This window comes from Struthio camelus, chromosome 9 (genome assembly GCF_040807025.1).
Source record: "Struthio camelus isolate bStrCam1 chromosome 9, bStrCam1.hap1, whole genome shotgun sequence".
Taxonomy (NCBI): Eukaryota; Metazoa; Chordata; class Aves; order Struthioniformes; family Struthionidae; genus Struthio; species Struthio camelus.
The window spans coordinates 10,345,466-10,361,298 of NC_090950.1; the positions used below are offsets into that span (position 1 = coordinate 10,345,466).

Below are 15,833 nucleotides of genomic sequence, written 5' to 3' on the forward strand. Positions count from 1 at the left end.
TGACTGACATGTATAGCAGGGCAAATACGATTCAGCAGGCCTAGGTGCCGTTCTTTAAACAATTTTCCCTTGGGCAGAGAGCAGTTCTAATGCTGTTCAAGTCTTCATTACATCGAGGAGCCTACTTCCCCTGTTTTTGAGGGTGACCATGAATGCACTGTTGGCTAGCCTTTCCACGCAGAGCGCACAGACATTTTCAGCCAGTGGCAAGCCTCTACTTTGTTAAGAAGCCACTTTAGAAACAGAAACTGGAACCAAACTGCCATCAAGCAGTTCCGAGCAGGCCACTCTAAAATGGCCTAGGCAATATTAAACTAGAAATCAGTTAACCTAATTCATTCCTCATCGGTTATTTTAGTGTTAATTGAAAATTCTTACGAATGAATGTTGTCCGCTGGCTTTGCAACAGCTATGGTACAAATTTCCTCTCCGTGCTGCTGTAGCTGCGTTCGTTTCTACTCACTTCGGACGATGGAGTCATCGCTTACCGCCAGAGGATGAAGGAGACTGCGTTATAAATAAAAGCTAGAAGGTGATTTTTTTTTTACTATGAAAATGCACTAATTATATATATATATTAAAAAAAAAAAGATAATTTAAATGGGAAATAATAGATATAATTTGAACTCCAAGTTTACCCTTGGCGGTATCTGAAATATTGTCGTCTCCAGCACGTTCCTGATGATTTTCTCTCTTCCCTCAGGCCTCTGCTTTTGTCTCCCACTTCTGTAGACAGAGAACAAAGACTGTGCCGTTTTTCTGTAGATTCACTTCCAGCGTGATTCTTCTCACTGCAGCAGTTTTGTTGTCACATAAATATTGATTTCTGTAAAATTACTTCTGCTTTATTCAAAACAGGGAAGATTCAGACTTTACTGAAAAAAGGAATGTTAAATCAGATAAGGATGGAGAATAATGCATATAACGATAGCTTTTCGGCACAATTGCACTGAAGCAGAAGTGAAAAATGAGAAGGGAAGTAGAGCTACGTGAAACGTTTTTTCTTCTTTTCTGACCTGCCCTGCAAATCAGAAGCAGTATTACAAGTCATGAAAGCATAGCTCTTTCCACTATGGGAAAGCGTACACTCTGAAACTCATTCCTCCAAATCAGATAAAACTGTCATCTTTTATCAGCTGAAAACTCTTCTTCTCTTTGACATGTTCATGACTATCTATTGCTCTAACAAGATCTTTTAAGTTTTTTTCCTCTAAACTTCACAGTGCTTTGTGGGTAAAACAGCATACATTTTCATATTTTCTTTATGCAAAATTTAGTAACAGCATTAACATTTCCCCAAAAGTGGCATTGAGTAGTTGTGGATGGGTTATTGTCTTCTCACGATTTCAAAAACCTTTCCGTTTAGTTTTCTGGGAAAACTAAAAATGTTTGGAAGTGGTTTCAGAAACGCGATCATCCAGGAATAATGCAGGCCATAATACATATGTGCATGTCATTTAAAATACATGTGAAAGCATTGCGTCCTCATTAGGAGAGGAAGGAGAAAATATCATCCAAACCATTGTCAGTATATTGGGAACGTTCCAGTTAGGAGCTGGGATCAGAAAAATAGTCAAGATCTGCATGTGGGGACTGAATATGCAGAAGACAAACAAAGCTGTGTTTCAAAAGCAGTAAAGCAAAACATTTAAAAAACAAAAAAGCTAAAAAATACATTGAATTTGATCTTTCTTCATCTAAAAGTTTTGATTGCGAAAGCTCAATGATTTTAATAAAAAAGCCTTCTACTAAAAATTTCGCAATCCTCTGTAATCAGATTGTGTGTCTTTCTCTGCTGCTCATGCATATGACCAGTTGCTTTTACTTTGAAGCAGGTTATCACTTGCAGTATAATCTTTTAATTTAGAATCAGTGATATATATATGATTCTGAGACTTCATATCTACTTTATTTATTACTTTATATTTATTTGATAAACATTTAGTAGAACCGTTCAGGGTTCGCCTATAGAAAAACTGAAATAGGAGCATAATAATCTCAATACTTGCGAACTTGGAAGTTTGGAAGAGATCCGCAGACATTTTGTAGGCAGAGTCAACTCTACCTGTATAATTTCTGACAAATTTTTGTCAAGGCAAGAGCTGAGGCCTGCAGTGACGCAGAGCTTCTGTCCTATACCAAGGCAGTTGTTTGTAGTGCTTCCCTGCTTACCTGCTTAGGAATGTTTTCCTAAACCGTCCTGGTGGTTTATTTCCTCGCTTATTAAAGTATGTCGCTACTGGGCCACATTTCCAGATGTAGAGGAGATGATTTCCTTTTTTTCAGCAGCCCTTTAGCTGTTGGTCGGTGGTTAACGTGCCTCCCACACTAGTTACCTTTTCTCAGATAAAGCTACTCCCGTTGCTTTACCATTGTTCCCAGTGCTCCATTTTCTCTTGAATCTGGGCTTTCTTGTCACTCCCCTCTGGATTCTTTCCTTTTGGTCCGCATCCTTTTGTTAGAGAAGGGAATTGTAGCTGAGTCAGTTTCAGCTTAGCATAAGCCTGACTCTTAAGGCATAAGTGCCTAAAGGAGGCGAAGCCTGCAGACCGCGGGACTGAACTGTAACCCGGAGAACATTGCTGACGATGCGACTGCAAAATCAGCTGGAGCCAGCCCTCAAGGATCCAGAACAGAACGAACAGAGGTAATGTGGGAGCCAAAACTGACCATGCTGCTGCAATTAACAGGTTACTGATGCTGAGGAAAGCGGGAAGATTACTTCCCGAGCCTTGCAGGCTGTGCTTCCCTTTCAGCATGCCACTGTTGTGTATGCCTTTTTCAGAGTGGTTTGGTATTCCTTGCTCCTGCTCGTTCTGTACTCTGCCGTCCTCCTCCTCTTGTGATCGTTTTCTGCGAGTGCTGTCGAAGCTGCTGTTCGCTCTGTATCAGCACAGTTGGTACATGTAGCATCTTGCAAGCAGCCCTCTTGCGTTAATAGGCTGGATCTCCTTTGTCAAGATTTGAAATGTTGAATTCCAGTCTCGGTCTTCGCAGGCCCGCCCTGGTTGGTATTGTCTGTAGTCTGAGCAAGTATATTCCCTGTTTTGTTTTCCAGGTCGCTAAGGAAAATAGAGAATAGTGCTGGATGAAGAACAGACTTGGGTGGAAACGTTAATGACTGTTTCATGAATTGGATTTTCCAACCAGGTTTACATTAAAAACACAATACTTGACTTGGTTGTTACTCAAACGATTCTCCGGACTGTTGATGATAACTTTGCAGGCTGGAGATTAAAAAAACGCTGGTCCAAGTTGAGTAGACCGTCACACCAGCAAAATTATTGATAGGCATCCTGAGACATATGTGCGAATAAGCACACAAAATGGGGTTTGTGATAATTTGATTGTAATTGAAAATTACAGCATAGACAGCATAGGAGTAAATATCCATGCAATATTTGCATTAAAAATATCAGGTGATCCCTAAATAGGAAAAAGTCAAAAAACAGTAATCTAGATTGTGTTTCCTTTAATGTTTTTGTGGTACCCTAGTGGCGTCTTGTTCTAGCTTTTACTGCCTTTGGGAATGGTCTTTACAAAAGTGATAAAAAGACGACTTTTTGCTTGCCTGCCCCACTAGTGCACAAGCGTAATAAGAAATGGAAATAAAACGTAACAAACCAATCTGCTGAAAGTTGCAAGATGAGCAAAAAGTTGAAAGCCTGATTATTGGCATACCAAGCTGTCCGGTGGTAGTGAGGTACTACAAGGGGAGAAGAAAAGAAAGAGGAGTTGAGGCTTGAAAATGAAGGACAGAATCAAGTTCCCAGAGCACCTAAAATACGTTTTGAGGCTGCTTTAGGTCTGCTCATTAATTGACGAATTAAACCAGAAGTCAGGCTGTGCCCTAACATCCCATTGATTTCAAATAGAAAGCGCTTATTAGGGCTAAAAAGGCAGACAAAACTCCTCTAAACCAGTCCCAGCTGAATATCCCATAGAAGTACTGGAGGACTCTGGCTTTTCTGAAAACACACATTTAACAAATAACGAAGGCTGAACGTGCATCTGGGGGAGATGAATATGAACCAAATACGTAAGAAGTATATTTTCAAAAAAAAAATTCTGCACCACCGCGCAAAGATGAGATGCAAAAATTAATGATGATGCAAAAATTAATAGCCAGCTTGTCTCTTGATGGTTAAGTCTTTAACGTCTTTGTCTCCCTCTGGCCAAAGATGACTCAATTTTTTCTGCCAAATTTAATATAGCCCCCACACAACCAATATTTAGTAACCTCCAACTAAGAGAAAGTTATTAGGACTTTACTTGATGTGGAAACAGGATTTCACAATACCCAGTGTGAAGTGTTCTCCTGATTTGAGAAAGATTCCCTATGTCAGTCTTCCAGTACTACAAATCCATATACGCACTGCATTCAGTTACCTGAGCCTTTGTGTGCGATCTAAAGTAGCAGGAGAAAGTGTTTTCTGTAAAAATCCTCCACGACGTTTGCACTCAGTGTTTGCTTAAAAATACTTAAACAAGCAACTGTTTTTTACCTAATAAACTATTATAAACTATAAGAGTAGTTAATAGTAGTTAATATGTCTTTAAAATATTGCCTAGTACCTCTTTTTAAAAACACGTAGGCCTCTTTAAGCTGACGGACCACAGAAAGGCAGAGCCTTGCCACCCCCTTCCTGTTGACTGGTCGTTCTGAGGCCACGTAAGGGTCCGATCGGCTCGCTTCTCCTCCTGAAATACCATGGTTCCCTTCGCCAGAGAAGGGCAGGACCTCCTCTTGTAGCAGCAGAGTGATCTCAGATCATGTCTGCGTCAACGTGCTTTACAGATCCTGTTTGCTGTAGGCGCTAAGTGATTTTAACATGGTATTCGTGTGGGCTTTCTAGTAAAATCCGATTGCAGAGAAAAACCAAAACCATACTGACTGTTGAGCTGTCAGCACTCTTAACAAGGAACAGTGTGATTGCTAAAGCAATTGCTTATTCGGAGGAGAAGAGCGAGACGGGATGATCAAATGCAGAGACCGTGCTTGCAAGAATAATACTCTTAGTCCGCAGGAACACAGTTTTAAAGGCCTGCATATTTTCTGCAATAAATATAAATCAGTTTGCATCGTTTTTGTGCGCATACCTGGCTGTTTAAAATACAATGCTGGTATTTACTGTCCTTGCTATAAAAGGATGTTTTCCTTTTTTAAAAAAAAAAAAAAATTATTCCGTGGGTGGATACTTTATGCCAGTCTGGTCTTGGCATTTTTGTATATGAATTAGCTATATGTCTTCGTAACAGGATATCCAAAATGAAAATGCTTACATTCAATTATTATCTTCCATGGCACTATTTTGATAGAATATTTGCTCTTCTGCATATACGTATTTAAAATTTTTGCAAATTAATTGAAGTGCTGACAGTTTCTGATTTTCTAGCTCAGAGTTTACACAGGTGCATACCCATATGTCGTGCTTGTATCAGTGGTGTTCTCTAACTTTTCCTTCTGTTGGCCTGCCAGATATGTTTAGAGAAAGCAGTTGCACCTGTTCCATATGAATCGAATAGCTAGGCATATTTCAAATGTCTCTCGTTTTAGGATAGGCTCTCCTTTCCTCTGCTAATTATGTATAGGTGTTACAGTTAAATGTATCTTTTACGAGCCCTCCAGGTAAGCATTTTCACAACTTCCTTTCACGAAAGCCTTCTCCTGGAAATCTGTTGCTTGATATATTCCAAGATTACTTTTTTTTTTTCGCTTGGCCGTATCAGATTGGTGCCTTATAGACCTGCTATTACTGACTTAATGGAATCAGCTCTTCTGCCATCCATTGGTTTTAAATGCTGAGTCACCAGTTTACTGAAGAATTTCTAGAGCATGAGCTGGCAGTTTGCATCATTGCCCTCAAGTAGTATTTCTATTACAGCAGTTCTCAAGGTCATCCTATTTTTCACTTGTGATATCCTGTTTCTGTGTTGACTACCAACGTAGAATTGTTTTGTCATCAGCAAAAGTAATTAACGCAGTCCTGTTTTTTTGCCAAGACCACTAATGGAAATATCAAATAGCAATCTCAGGGCACAATGACGAGGATCCTTACTAGTCACTTCCGTGCGTGCCAGGAGCTTTCCTTTTTCAAAGTAACTCATTGCTGCCTTCTCCTTTGTCAGTTCTGTATCCGTATTACAGTTGAAATACTGTCGTCTGCCTTTTCTGTCTTAACTGATGCACAAAATCACTCATTTTAGACCAGTGACTAGATTATTCTTGCTCTCATGTAACTCCATAAAGGTCATTCTTACGCCTTCTTTGTTCCCTTTCCAGTGTTCCAGCTACAGGATCTTTTTCTTTTTGCTTTCGTTTTCATAGCAAGGTCTCGGCGAACGTGACTGTGACAATTCTTACTATGTTGTTAAATTTCTTACCTCTACGATATAGTTGACAGCTGATATTTCCATTATTCTGTTTCTTCTGCTCAAGATTTAAAGTGCTTCAGGATATCCAGTTATGTTTAAAGCTTTTGCCTATGTTTTTTTTCTCTCCCCCCCCCCCCCCCGGAGGGATCACAGCCTCCAGTCTTTGCACCACGGACTTGAACTTGCAGACTTTCCACACAAGCTTTGACATCCTCAGTTCAGTTGTTTTCAGTAGCTGCTCCACTGAATGTTTCAGAGTCTGTTTGTTGGAATTTGGGAACCTCCTTACGTACTCCCCAGCAATGAAATCTCTTGGCTATTGCACTCAGAGCTATCAGGATCCAAGCACAATTAGCTTGTATCCAGTGTAGCTAGGAAGTTAGTTTTCTGTTCTGTAACGACATCATTTTCTGATAGTTTGTCCTTCTAAAAGCGTTAGAAATCCCGAACTATCTCTGCATCTGGTTTGCTTCAGTAGAAAACTGTCATCATTGTAATAAAAATCTCCCAAAGTGTAATTTGTTCCAGTCAGATTTTGTTCTGTATGTGCTATTTCTTTATTTTATCTTTATTTTGCGATGCTGAGTCCCCACCGCTGGGGTTTTGTTCTTTATCCCTCAATGGCATACTCAGTATCAGTAGTTCAGTCGCAGTAGTTATTCCAGTATGCCTCACTTACTGCTTAAGAGCAGACTACCATTACCCTGCAGTAGTTCAAGTTCATCTGTCCTTCTCATTTTGTGTATTTATTTTTTAAAACTATCAGCATGTTGCAGGGAGAAGAGGTGTATATAGCTGTTTCCTCATGCTTATGAGATCTCTGCTCCAGTGTCTTAGCAAACGGTTGTTCCTTAGCAGGGATTTGGAAGTTAGTTTGGATCTCCCTTCAGCCGTCTCCCAGTCTTTAACTGAGTCAGACCTTGTGATCATCATTGCCTTAGGAGGTCAGTCGTCATATTCGACGTGCTTGAATTGGTATGTGGCATCAGATTTAGTTGTGCTGTTGTGTGTGTGTTGTTAGCTTGTATTTTAGCTGTCAAACGCAGTTAAGTTTGTTAGGGGTTTCTTAGTTTTGTCATATCGCTAGTGGAGCTGGATGAGAAGTGATCGTTTTTTCCTTTAAAAAGAATGAACAGAGCTTTGAAGATTATTTGGGGTGTTAAAATATATGTGTTTATACTTCTTTTGTGTATGTGCATATATATTTATATATACATGAGCATTTATATATGCCGGTGTGTGTGTTGACATACTTATTATATATATGTTTGTAAAAAGGGAGAGGAATTGACCATTTTTTATCAAAAACAGTCCAATCGGAATTTCAGTCCATTTCAGACACGCTTGCTTCCCAAGAGAGAAAGGAGTTTTTTCTGTCAGCAGTGACTGGTTGCATCCGTGTAACACTTGGCAAATTATTTTGGGAAGTAATGCTCTGGGCAGTGCACGGTGACGTTGATGGATCCTGGAAACAGCAGTCTGCTGATGGTTACTAGTTGCTTTCTGGCCCCTCTCGCTAGTAGACATCTTACCACATTTACTCCCTTACAAAGTGATCACTTGCGTGGATGGGAGACTCTTCGGACGGCCTGAGTGGGCTTGGTGACTATAGTAGTTGAGGATCTTCACAGAAATAAATGTGTATAAGCAAGTACATTCGCTACCAGTCTTGTTTCTAACTTTCCCTCTGGGAAGACCAGGCATAGCAGATGATTCCTTTTAACGTTGCTGATGCCTTTAAATTAAAATGATAACGTTAACACAGTTTTGTTCACTTGTCATCTGTGTGAAGAAACAACGTTCAGTTGTCATCTGTGTGAAGAAACAACATTCCGGGTTTCTGGAGAGAGATATTTCAATGCTGAGATTTCCATTTTGCAAATAACAGTTTTCATTTTTCAGAAGTTTGGAGGAGGGATAGTCCAGAAGAAAAGGAGGCAGAGCAGATAATTGCTTTAGGTGTCTTGGGGTTTGAATTTCCTTCCAAACTGGAAATCCTTGGAAATATTCTTTTCTCTAGGTTGCACAATTTATAAATCCATAAATACGGAGAGATTACGGTCCAGAAGAAAAGATGCGGGAACTTGCATATACTGTGTGTGTGTGTGTCACTAAAGAAAAAAATCCTTTATCTTTACTTTTTGTTGCCTTGAAGTGCAAATTCGAGTACCTTGCATTGCTTAGCAATTTGCAATTGGAAAAGGTAAAACTACGCTTTGGCTATCTGACTCGTGACCACGCACAAACTGTACGTATATGTTACGACACGTGGAACTCGGCACCCATCAGCTGAAACGTGCGTTGCAGGGCAATAGCAGGTCGGTTGCCACATGCGCCACTAAAAGAGAGGAGTGCCTAATGACTAGCTCATGCGTACTGTATATTTAAGGCAGATGATTGCTTCAGAAAAACACCATTTCCTGTGAAAAGTAACGCTAGGGTCGTGAAGGTGCCGTAGGTACGGCATATAACGTATTGGAACGTCTTGCCTTGTATGCATCCTGCCTGCCAGAATTTCAGGTGGATGTTTTGGATAGTCTTGCCTTTGGCGTGTCTGCAAGAGCCTGCTCCCTGCACCTAGCCTGCGTACAGGGGAGCAGTTGAAGGGTGCGCTCAGCCTGCGATGAGCAGTAGCACTGCTGTGTTCCTAACAGGATTTATCTTTTATCTAAGTGTGTGCCCTGATCAGGCTGTGTTTTATAGTGTACCGTGGACCTTATGAAGGTGCCCGTAATCCATCAGAAGATAGGAGACATAGCAACTTCATCAGGATATAGGGGAGGCTGAAAGAAACAGGTATGCTTCAGTTTCCTGAGTAGCAGTGATTCCCAGAGGGTGTGCCGCAAGTGCATGGTACGTCGTGAGACAGGCCCAAGCGTGCCGCGGCAGCCACCAGCGTGCTCCTCCTTTCCGTCCTCGCCAACCGGCCTGAGGAGTCCAGTCGGAGCCAGCCCCCCTCAAGCATGGAGGGTACCACAGTCACAGCAGCTAGTCGGGGGCTGCTGCCAGCCACTGGTGGTGATGACTCGGGGATTTTAATTTTCATTTGGGGGGGAGGGGAGGGAAGTGCCAGGTATCTCAATAGTTTGAGAAACAGTGCTGTGTTTTGAGTCAGTAGATTAAGTCCCCGAAAGTTATGTATAAACTCTTGGTGATGTTAACACAAGTTTTAAGTTAAATTGCGGTGATTCCTTTCTGTTCTTCGTAGTAGGTGCCTGACTGTGCCGTGTTTTGGCAGTCCACTGAGTTTATCGCAAGTAAAATAAAATCCCAGTCAGCAAATCTACATGGCGGTGGTTATGCCTTCTTAAGGTGCTTATATGGTCTTCATAAGGATCTAATAGCCAGAACAGTACCTTGATGCTAGTTTCTGTGAATTGCTTGAAGGAAAATACAAACCGTACCTGGATTTTGCTTCTGTGGAACTGTGAAATGCAGGCACCATAGAGCGGAAAAGATTTATCCTGAAGGATTAGCTGGTTTTGAGAGTCTCTGCATGAAGATATGAGAGGAGCCTAGCTCTAGATCAGGTAGTGTGAATGCCACACAGCAGGTGTTTGCAGTTAAAAATACTAAGCTGACTGTCAATATTCCCTAAGCAGAAAGTTCTTCAGGACCCCATCAGATTTGGGTTAGCGTCTTGGGAAAGACGTGATCTAGTCTCCGTGTGTTTCACTCCACCGTAGACTCAATCACTGTTCCTCTCAGCAGCCTTCCGCCACCTCCAAAGACTCACCTGTCTGCTACTGTCATAGAAGAAGTCATTTCTTAACACTGACGTAGTCACACTGGTCTGAAACCTAAAGTAAGACAGTATTTTTTTCCTCAAAACATCTCCCTTGAATAATGTACTCAACTTCTGTATGAAGTGGGTCCGCTTCTAACCACGATCAAACTGGACGTTTTTATCAGTGTCTGAGCTAGTCTGAACTGTTGAAATACACAAGCATAGGCCCAGTTCTGTAGCTACAGCTACCTAATGAAATCCAACAGAATGTGACAGGATCAGATTTCAGGGGTAGTGTCATTACACGTGAACAAGGTGTTTAATTGTTTGAGGAAGCTCTCATTTTATTCATTCAGCTCCATAATCTTGTTGAAATGCGAATTGTATCTCAAAATTAACTTTAGCGTTATAAAGTTCAGACGAATTAGACTACCAAATGATTCCCCTCCCCAAAAAGGGAGAAAATGGGGAAGAAGGATTAAGTGTGTGCAAGCATGCATATGCACATACAGATATGCAGGATGAGATGCATCACTTAAAGAGAGAGTATTTCTAGAAAGCATATGATTCGTTAGCAGAAAGGCAGTGCTAATAAAAATATGAATATTGAGGTTTCTGTATTACAAAGGTCAAGTCTGTTTTTGAGAATTCAGGGTAGGTATAACGCTCACCAGAATTACACAAACAACTCTTGCTTCCCGCATGTGCACAGTTTTCTCTTTATCCTTTGCATACCTCATTGTAAACATTTCAATGAACGATCAGAAGGGGAAGGAAACTCTCGTCGTTTTAAGCCGTGTGATGTCGTGATTCACTGATAGGATATGTAAAATGTCTGTAAAATAACGTCACGGGGCCCGATCTCCCAAGGGTAAGATTGGCACAGGTATCAAAGTGTGTGCATTTTGGAAATACCGTATTTCTTTAGGAAACACTGGATCTTCCAGTTAGCTGCAAAGCTTATGTCCTGGCCCTTCAGTAAAGAGGTTGCATGGCCTCTTATATAGCACTGTGTAAATGTTATCTTCCGTTTCGCTGCCATGGTGCACATCTTTCATCCTGCTCGAGTGACTCGGGCCCAGTGATCCAGCCAGTCTGTGGCTCAAAGCATACGTCTCCCTCACATGCCATACTCCTTCAAGGAAAAATCAGATTCAATCATTGTGTGAGCAAGATGTAATCTGTAGGCTGCTATTTGATTTAGCTCAGTCTGGAGTCCTTTCCTGGCTGTAGAAGGGGGTGCAACTCCTGCCATCTAGTAGGCACAGGAGAGTGAGGTTAGAAATGAGTTAGGATGTAATGTATCAATTAAAAGGAAAGAAAATGACATGCAGAACTGTTAAGAATAGAGATCTGAGAAAGCCTTTACGTTATCCATCAATTGAAAGGAGAATTTTTACTTTTTCGTGCATTGGGATTTTATTTAAAGGCTCAAGCTGTTACTGAAGTTTGAGGCAATTTCATCTTGGAATGGTTTGAGGATCTTGGAGGTGGAGATCCAGGTTCACATAGTTGTTTTATAATTCATAAAATCTGAACCAAAAACATGACACGTCGATACTTAACGTTCTCACACTGCTACGTTGTAGGTATAATCCATTCACGGCTGGCGTCACGTTATCTGAAAGTGCTTTACGCTACAAGTTGCAAGCGAAGGCCTGTGGAATAAGAAAATCCAGGCGACGACTGTCCTTGGCAGGGTTGAGCGGGGCTAATTTTATTCAGGCTTTTCCCTTGGGAATAATCTTCCCTGTCTGCTGTGGGGATAGTGTTTACCCTTCTGAGTTTACACTGTAACGTGCAGTTGTTGCACATGAGTTTGTGCCAAAGGAGAAACAGTGATGTTTGAGTTGAGCTGATCAAGTGCAACCTACCGTTTCAGATGGGATTATGTGTCTTTTAACTGTTTACATAACCCTGGATATGAGTCACATTTTAAGACCCAATTTAAAAAAATCTGTCCTGAAATTCATAGGCTTTTGTAGACCCTGGTTACAGAAGACTCTTCCTCTGAGTCAGTCTTAGAGGAACTGGAAAATTGCCACCGCATTCCTGAGGGCAAGGTACTGATCTTTTCAGCGTGCCCCATATAGGATGTTATTTGAGAAGAGAAACGATGAGCTTCACCGTGTTCCAAATTAAATAAAAGCCTGGCATCTTACAACAAGCTGTTCACACTCCCACCACTTACTGTTACTTGTTCTAATTCTGTACGCTTTTCAGCCTTACTCACCTCACTGGTGGTGAGATAGAGAGGGTGCTGGCCTCAGCTTCAACACCTCTGGGATGCTGAAATGCCATGGGGACGCTAGAGTGCCTTTAAGGACCATTTTGCTCTGTCAGGATGGTATCTTAACTCAGTATTGCCCTTCCTCTGCCTGAGGCCGCCTTCTGCCTGGAGGGAAGATCCTTGGCCGACTTCCGAATCCTACCTTAGGCCCCTTTCCGTCAGTGAAAGAAATGCAAGTGAGGTTTAGGATGGGGATTGGTCTGTGATGCTGCAGGGGACCAAGCGCTGAAAAACACTAGTTCAGGTCCAGTTGATGTTTGGCAATTCAGAGCCGAGATAAATGCGGCTGGTTGACATACAGAGTTTATAATCTCTAGGTACAGATTTTCATTTTTGCCAAGTAGGAACAGAGTACTGTGAAATGAAAGGCCGCCCCTTCAGAGCCAAATGATGTTCCTGTGACAGAAACCAAAGGCTTCCATTATTCTTCCGTGTGAGTGGTGGCATTTTAGATAGCGTATTTGTATAAACCGTTCCTCATGTAACTTGAGGTGCGTGTGCGGTTGCAGGCAGATGTGCTACAGGTAGTGATTCAGTCGCATCTCGTGTACGCTAATGGACGTTTTGCATGACTGCCAGTTAATGTGAAGTAGCTGAGAAGCCAGAAAGTGTCTGTAACCTGAAAGTTGCTGAGCTAGTCAGAAGCGTTTCAGATACATACAGGACTCTGTGTCTTTCTTTTTGGGTACAGTAATGCTCTCTTCCAAGTAGTCAGTGAGAGGCTTGTAGAAGCGATAATTCAAATCCTACTATTTTGTATACAAGCAGCAAATGGTATTTTTATCTAAGTGTTTGAAAGTAGTTTGCTATTCTTGTGTACTGAATGGATAGGAACAAAAATCTGTTAATGTAATGACGTACCTTGAGTGACACTTGAAATTCTAAGGGAACTGGTTAAGCTGACAAATCTGTGCAATACTGCAGATCGTATCTAACTAGATATAGAATGAATGGGGTGAATATCATTACGTGAAAAGTACTACTAAAATAGCAACTCAGCTGCTGTATGGGCAGGCTTTCAAGTAGTCATAGTTGTCATTTAGTCATTTTGAACATTGATGTGCAAGTCCAAAAGATTTTAGTAAAAAAAAAAAAAAAAAAAAAGAAATACTTCATGGAACATTCTGTATCGCTGTGCACCAGCCTCCTCTTGATAACAAGATGCTACATGATTACCATTTGGGTTCCGAGTTTGCAAGAACATCTAAAAGCTCAGATGTGAAAAAGCAGACCAGTGACTGAGTCGTCCCGTCTCCTTTTTCTGGACTCCTCTAATGATTGCTCTGCGTTTCAAAATATTTGCATGGACTCTCAGATTTTCTCACGAATTTTTAATCCAGTTTAAGACTGTGACTTTCAGAGAGTACCGTTTCTCATACTTTCTGAAAATGAGGTCTATTGAAAAACACTAAACCTTTTCACATACTGAATGTTTTTAAATTACCATCCTCTGATACCTAGGAAGAATGTCTGTGCATTTGCTTTAAGGGGTTTGGTTGGTTATCAGGACTTCCCCCCCCCCCCCCCCCCCCCATGGACTGCTCTTTTAGCTCTTTTAGTGTCAATAGTCAGAGAAATTCCAGCTACGTATCTGTAGGAGTACTTTTCTGAGAAATTTTACAGATACAAAGGTGTATACAATAGGCAAGCAAAGCAGAATAGGCTTGTGACTTCCAAATAATTAAATATTTGAATCTCTATTAATGTGGCGTTCTTACTGGTGTTTTGCAGTCGGTTGTCTCTCGAAATTTTGCTACAGTGACTAACATATGGATAGGAAAGAGAGCTGAAATGCACATGTTTTTGATTAATGCTGGTTGTTTGGGTTTGCTCTGAAGCAGGTTTGAAGCATCATATTTAATTGGGTTTAGAAACCTTACTTGAGAAGCTTAGTGCTAGGTATGTCGTGGACAGGTGGCTGCCTGAGGCGGGTGATTGTTTAAATATTCTGGGTTGTGAGACATCTGCATGAGCAGATCACGGATTAGCTAGATCTGACTGAGAGTGTAGGTAGTCCTTTCAGCTCTTGCTCAGTCATTAGTTCATCACAAAATTACAGAAGACATTTGAAGACATTTGAAGAGGTGGAACTGCAGGTTTCTTACAGTGGCTTTTCACATACTGGAGTTAGAAGGCTTTCAGTCACCGTCCAGTGAGACTGATGCATGTAGCCTAGTCTACAGATCTGTTTTGTTCTGCGTCACAGACTTTTGAAAACTGACTGAGATCAGCGTAACTGACAGCCTCACCTCAGGAGAGCTAGCTGGGAGACTGTCACAAGGACGTGGACACTGGAGAACCCGACTGACGCTGTTCAGCAGTTCTTGTCAGGAGCCATACGCAGCGCTCGTACGATTCTAATAGCGATGATGTGACTTCATTGAGTCTGGTGCTCTTTGCAAAGAGCAGCAGAGAGCAATTTTTTGGGGGGACAGCAACTCACTGATGTCAAGTTCAAAAACTTGAGTTTTTGTCTTAGCAGGGAACTTTGAGAACCACTGTGCCTTTTGCAATGATGTAACTCCCTTTCCCTTTTTAATCGCTCTTACCTTTTGCTGTTGTTTTTATTGTTTTCCAGACTGGAACAAACGTATTGAATACAAGCCTGGTTCTGGCAGCATACCTTTGTTTCCCAGCATTCATCTAGAAACGTGCGATGGACCAGTTTCCTCGATACATACCACCATTGAATTGCAGACCAATTACATTGGAAAGGGCTGTGATCGTGAGACATACTCAGAAAAGTCTCTGCAGAAACTATGTGGTATGACTTTCAGTTGCTAAAATCATTGTATTTTTCCAGATAAAGCACCAGTTCCCTGTGGTCTGTAAGCACACAATACATGGATTTATCCCAACTAGATCATATTGGATTGTAGCTATGAAAACGAACGGAGTGGTGGTATTTGACTAGTGCTCTATTCTTCTTCTGCGTTTTTTTTTTTATTTTTTTCATTCCTTCTTTCTGCTTACTTTCATTTTTTCATTTTTTTCTTCCCTTATCCACTTTTTTTCTCTTTTTCTTCATGCCACCTTTTCCTCACTCTTTCTTCCCTCTGTTACTACTGATTATTCTGGCAGTATGTGAAGATTTTGGATGTAGATTGGCACCTTGCCCTGGATGCTGCATAAATACCACCAGCATATGAGGAAGACCTTAACATTTGATGAGAATTGACTCTCCATGCTCTGTTTCAGTCTTCCTGACTAGGTTTTCTGTTCTGCTGATAAATGCTGTGCCAGAGTTAAAACCAATAGTAAAGGAACGTTTGCCACAAGCATTTGAACAAAGATACTTGAGAAACACTTGAATTTCAAAAAAAGGATATTCCAGAGGGGAGAGGTTTCCAAACTGTTTTCTTCCCTTTTCCCACCTGCTGATAACTTGATTTAAAAGATACAAATTCATTTTGAGAGGGAGATTAAATACTTTAGGATGCT

General features: G+C 41.2%; 1 protein-coding gene across 10 annotated transcripts in view; it reads left to right on the forward strand.

Moving 5' to 3' along the window:
• Window positions 1–15,833, forward strand: part of CLSTN2 (calsyntenin 2) — a 595,520-nt gene that overhangs the window by 516,616 nt on the left and 63,071 nt on the right. For all 10 annotated transcript variants that reach the window (XM_068954006.1, XM_068954011.1, XM_009674091.2 and 7 more), the window contains one exon: window positions 14,971–15,156. In XM_068954006.1, the coding sequence (XP_068810107.1) occupies window positions 14,971–15,156 (186 nt within the window). The remainder of the gene's footprint in view (window positions 1–14,970; window positions 15,157–15,833) is intronic.